Here is a 5,798-nt window from a genome sequence, read left to right on the forward strand (position 1 = left end):
AGTCAGGAATGCCCATCTCTCCTGAGAAAACTCCGAGGCCTACTAGAGCTGGAAAAATCCGCCCCCCCTCGGGTGTGTAGAGATCTGACTTTAGACAGATAAACTGTTCCTCTCAAAAATTTCTAAAGTCCTGACTATATTCGCCTCAGCCCCTAAAACGTACAATCCTAAAACTAACATGTGGCCAATAACATGTGCCAAATATCCCGACTCCACCCTGGTTCCGCCCCTGCCTTACCCTATCCAATAGCGATCCAATAGCACCATCCTGGCTCCACCCCGCCTTATCCTATATAAGCCTGTGCACTTCCTGAATAAAGCGGAAGAGTTCCAGAAAACTCCCTGGAGTCTGCTTGGTCATTCCGGACCTTGTTCCTCGAGCCCACAACTTTGTGTGTGTGTGTGTGTAGAGGAACTAAGCCAGAGACCTCGCCCTACCACTGAGCTCTATCCCCACCCCATTTTCTCTTTTGATCACAGAGAGGCTGTCACTGATTTGCCTTGGACTTGGATGCCCCTGCCTTGTCCTCCAGAGTAGCTGGAGTTGCAGGAGTGTCTTACTGAGCACAGCTGAGATTTCTTTATTAATAAGTTTGCGTCATATTTTGTTGTTCATATCTGTTATGTATGGAAAGTAACAAAAATTAGGGGAGGAAACAGGGATATTTTTATGTAAGCAATAAATAGTTTGACATCTGTAAGGCCCAAGAGCTTGTTTACTGTGTTGTTTTGGCCATAGGAGCCTTTGAGTCCCTGTGTGCCTCAGAGTAAACACAACCCCTGAGCCACGGATTAAGGGACCAGGATTGAGGCTGTCGCCTTCCCTATAGTGGCTCTGAGTGTCTCATGCCACCACCACCCCTTGCCACCAAGACTTTCTCCCCGTTCACCTTAAGGAGAAATGGATGAAGATCTCTGTTGCTTTTGGGAGTCACCAAGATGCCAGAAGCGGCCTGGTGCCCCGAGACCATGAGAACTGCTTTCTGCACGCCCCAAAATCTGTCCACTGGAGTCAGCTTCCTGAGTGACCGGATCTGCACGGCCGCTTGCTCAGGCCCTGGGAAATCACCAGAGAGCACCCTGGTGAGGTCTGATGGTTGTGCTGGTGCTTTCTAAACCTGGGGACGTGACGTAGTGACCAAGCAGGATGAATCCCTGAAGTGGCTGAAGTTGAGACTGAGGAAAACCTGGGCAGCAGGGAGGAAGGAGAGCAGCAGCCACCTTCGCTCCAGGAGGCACCGGCTGCCCGCTACACAGCATGGCTCCTTTCGGCCTGCATCGAGATGTGCTGGAGGAAGCAGACACGGAGAACAAGAAAGCTTATTTTATTAAAAATAATAAAGCTATACCACTATAAGTGGGGCCATCGCACCGGGTCGGTGCTTAGGGCAGCGAGGGTTTCTTCGGGCTGGGTTTCTACGGGGCTGGGCCGACTTTTCCTGACGGGGGTGACTCGTGTGCTCCTGACCGCCCCTCTGCTCCCCAAGCATGCCAGGACTCGTTTCCGGGCCCAGCGGAAGGCCTGCCTCCAGTGGACGCATGTGGTCTGTGGGTCAGATCCGTTGTCGTCCTTGTGTAACTCCCCCGAGGAGACCGAGGGGGACCCCTGGCTGCTGGTCTTCAGTTTCTGCCGAGAAGAGGAGCACGAGTGAGACAAGTGTAACCCCCGGCAGTGCAGCCAGTGCTTCCTCAGTTATGGAACTCAGTTCCTTTGACTAGAAATAGCGCACCTGTAACGGCCAGTTCCAAAATCAACACTGGAGCACACAGGCCATCAAAAAACTGTTTTTTGCTTGCTTGTTTGTTGGCATAACGATTCACCCTTGTCTTCCTAGTCTCCATCTGTCTCAGCGCTCCTTGGTGTTTTCTCTACATCTCCTCCCTGGCTCCTTCCCTTCCTGCCCTCCTCCCCTGCACATCCTGTCAGACACCCGGGGTCCAGCCCTGCTGTACAGAAGACAGTGTTGCCCCACGCTGTCCAACCTGGCGCCTCTGCTGGGCCCGTCTCGACCTCTCCTGGGAGGCAGCTCTGTGCTCACCTCCGCAGGTTCACCTTCTGGGAGCCCTGCCGGCATCTGGAGGACTTCTGCGAGTTCGGGATTCTCTGGGGGTTTGCACTCGGGCAGGTCCTCAGGTGGGACCCGAGCGGGAGGAGGAGAGCAGCTGCTGCCCAGCTGGAGGTTTTCCTCAGGTGGTGCTCGGATCTGGAGGGCGTCGTCTTTGCCAGAGTCGTGGTTTTGTGTTTCAGCGTCCTGAGCGTCTTTGTGGCTCTGTGTTTGTTTCTTCTCTGGGATCTCACTGCTCTGTTTTTCATCGTCGTCTTTGGGATCAGGTAGCCCGGCGTCATCAGATCTTTCAGACACCTGGATTTGCTCACCAAGCTCGGCATGCTCTTCTTCATGACCCTGGATTTCTTTCTTGTTGTCAATCTCTGTGTCATTTTCTTCTTGTTCACTTGACTCCATCAGCACCTTTCCATCTTGGTTTTCGCAGTTTGCAAGTAGTTCATCATCTTCCTGATGCTCATCCTGGCTGCTTTTGATTTCTGCCTTTCCCTCCGCATCCTTAGTATCTATGGAGAGCACAGCCATATTGACCTGTGATTCACCTGAGCTGTTGAACGGTTTACTGGTGGTCTGATCTGTTGAACGGTTTACTGGCAAATGTAACGGTTTAACGGTTTCCTTCCGGAATGTGTGGGCGGAGCTCTCTAACAGCCGCACAGCCGGAGAGTATAAAAGGAGAGGTTCGGTAATAAAGCGTTAGCAAGGAACATGAGAAGATAATTGCCTCCCATCTCTCTGTCCTCGTCCTTTCAGGTTTAGGACCTGCTGGCAGGATCCTGACGTCGCGGCTCGCAACAAGTATCTTCTGTTGCTACTTCCTCCGTGGGTTCAGGACCAGCGAATTCGGGCCAGCCATCTATGGGGTCAGTGCATTGTCCTATGAATCCTGGGTTTTGATATATCTTCTGGTCACTGTCAGTGACCGCTTTCTCAGCTCCTGCACCCTCACCCGAGACTGTGTCTGCATGGTCTTCCAAGTCTGTGCTTGTTCCATTCGTCGGCTTGGGGTTGTCCTCGAGGTCATATTCTCTATCCGTGAATCTTCCTAGATGTTGTGGGTCCTCCAGTTCTTCCACAGTGGGGATGTTGTCCATTGTAGAACCTGCAACACAGCCTTCATAGAAGGTGGTTGTCTCTTCCCTACAGGGGTGACGTTGGAAGGTGGTGCCGGGATCTTGATGGACGGTGTGAGAAGCAGGGAGATCATCCCCTGCAAGTCTCTCCACGGAATTTACTTTCAGGTTGGGCTGCTCTGAGTCCGAGCACTCACTGCTGGGGTTTGGGGTTGCCATCATATTATAGGGTTATATATTCTGTCTCTGTCAAGTCCCGAGTCTTCAGAAGAAAATGAAGAAAAGACATTGGGGAGAAGAGCAGAGTCATGTACTTAAGAAATGAAGAGTATGTGGACACACACACACACACACACACACACACACACACCACACACACAGACACACACCACACACAGAGTTTGAATACGCTCCTGTTGGTAAATAAAGAAGCAGCTGCTCAGAAAATTTATTCTGATCTTTGTTCACTAATGGGAGCCACCAAAATAATTTTCATAGCCTTATAAAAAAGATATGCCTTGTTAAATATGTTGTTAAAAATATGTTATTGTAACATGTTTGTGATGGTTATCTTTAAAATATAATATTTTCTGTAAAAAAAAAAGAGGAAGATCCTGTTGATACAAAGCTACATTTCAGGACATAAGAATTCATGTCTGGTATACAAAATGTATTTATATTTTTTGACCATGCAGGTTTTCCAGCACATTGTTTATGAGAATAACCTTTTGGTCCAGGTATTCTCCCTTCTCTTCTGCTCCACCTACTTATGGTTACAGGTATATTTACAGACCTACCACTATCCCTGAACAGCTTGAATCTGGGTTTCCACTGAGGAGACTGGATTGGGACCCCAACACTGAAGCAGCAGAAAAAACTCCAGGATGTGTCTCGTGCACAAGCAGAAACTTTATTATCCAGAACAAGGATTTAATGGGACTGGTGATTTAATGAGACATCTCAAAAGTTTTTAGTCTGGTCACTCGAATATTCCATGGACTTAAGCTTCTCTGCAGGACTTTGGTAAACAGATTCACGTTTTCCTCAAACCAACATTTCAGTACTACCGCTAAACAGTATTTTTCTGTAATAGTCACTCCTGTATTGATGATCATTGTAACTCTTTGTATTTGTAATTGTTATATGTATCGCAAGATGACAAAAATGTATCAATCTTTTGTGTTTCGACTTGCTATGGCTGTACAAGCTTCAGTAGAGGATGATGCATCTCGGGTGGCCATCTATTTGGCACAAGCCCACCGTACGTAATTCCCTCTCTGTGGAGCATCCAGAGATGGGTAAGGTCAGGGCCTCCTTTCTACCAACCTAAGACAGGCAAGAGGGACATAAGCCCTCTTCGCTGATGACGGGTAAGGAGAAAGGACATCCCTGCCACCTAAGACAGGAGCTCTTTGACATATATATGTCTGGCACCCTCTGCAGAGGCTCACTGACATAAGAGAAACGGGGGAATTATGGAGAGCACAGCCATATTGACCTGCGATTCACCCGAGCAGTGTGGACATGCCGTCGCCCATAGCAATGGGCTAGTTCAACTGGTGGTCTGATCTGTTGAAAGGTTTACTGGTGCAAATGTAAAGGTTTAACGGTTTCCTTCTGGAATGTGTGGGTGGAGCTCTCTAACAGCCTCACAGCTGGAGAGTATAAAAGGAGAGGTTAGGTAATAAAGCAGTGCAGCAAGTAACATGAGAAGAAAAGTGCCTCCCGTCTCTCTGTCCTCGTCTTTTCAGGTTTAGGACCTGCTGGCAGGATCCTGACGTCTTGGCTCGAGACATGCCTATAATCTCAGCTCTCCAGGGGCTGGGGAAGAAGGATTGCGATTTCAGGCCTGCCTAGACAGTGTAGGGAGACCTGGGCGCAAAACAAAACCAAAGAACACAAATGAGAAGTAGTGGGCATGTGGGGGAACCCTTTCTTGTGCCCATTAATTTCAGGCCCTGTCTGTCACTGTATTTCTGTTGTGGGACCTTTGGATGTAAGTTCAGACATACAGTATGTTTGGAGACTTAGGAGAGTCCATACCACATTGCTTTCCAGAAAGCTTATATCCATTTACAGGGTCACCATCCCACAGCTAATGGCATAATTAGCCTACCTTTTCCCACGAGGCTCTGGCTATTAGATAGTGGTACAGAACCACACACATTGCCAGGCTTCGGTGCCCTGCCCAGATGGCTGCCTACCTGCTAGATAAGCTCTGAAAGTCTTCAGTCGTGAACCGGTAATGTGAGGAATGCTTCTGAGTTGTGAGTCTCTTTGATGAAGAGAACACGTGTGTGCTCTGTGACTGTTGGTTACTATGGCAGTGTTGGAACCCGGGTAGAATGGAAGATGGGAAAGAGGAAAAGGGCAGAAGACTGCAGGATTAATTCCTGTGTTTTCAAATCACTGTGTGCATAGACATGCAGGATAAAAACTATTTCTCTTGTTGGCAGAAGCATGAATTCCATGGGGGTGGCTCCCTTTTGTTGTGGCATCTAAGACAATCTGTGTCACAGGGAATTTAGAGGTCTTTTGAAGAGCTAACACTCAAGAGACTAGTAGAGGACGGGGTGTAAGTGTAGCAGAACTCACTAATAATGTCCCGAGAGGACGTAATGGGGACTTCTCGCAGCCAGCCTGGGAGTGGAGAGCAGAG

At 48.8% G+C, this 5,798-nt stretch overlaps 1 protein-coding gene across 1 annotated transcript; it reads right to left on the reverse strand.

Annotated features, from left to right (window-relative positions):
* Positions 1 to 255: 255 nt before the first annotated feature.
* On the reverse strand, positions 256 to 2,591 carry LOC117286789. Its single transcript, XM_033765575.1, has 2 exons — positions 2,040 to 2,591; positions 256 to 1,627 (listed from the first exon to the last, which is right to left on the reverse strand). The coding sequence occupies exons 1-2, from the start codon at positions 2,589 to 2,591 to the stop codon at positions 1,352 to 1,354; spliced, it is 828 nt and encodes a 275-aa protein (XP_033621466.1). The 3' UTR covers positions 256 to 1,351.
* Positions 2,592 to 5,798: the final 3,207 nt, after the last annotated feature.

Source organism: Fukomys damarensis, unplaced genomic scaffold (genome assembly GCF_012274545.1).
Source record: "Fukomys damarensis isolate Sample0158 unplaced genomic scaffold, DMR_v1.0_HiC HiC_scaffold_18, whole genome shotgun sequence".
Lineage (NCBI taxonomy): Eukaryota > Metazoa > Chordata > Mammalia > Rodentia > Bathyergidae > Fukomys > Fukomys damarensis.

Excerpts from the sequence above, each read along its gene's own strand:
- LOC117286789 (XM_033765575.1), bottom strand. The coding sequence starts at position 2,591 with ATGGCTGTGCTCTCCATAGATACTAAGGATGCGGAGGGAAAGGCAGAA. Across the intron at positions 1,628-2,039 it reads CAGAAGGTGAACCTGCGGAG|AAACTGAAGACCAGCAGCCA; the intron begins GTGAGCACAGAG and ends TCTTCTCGGCAG.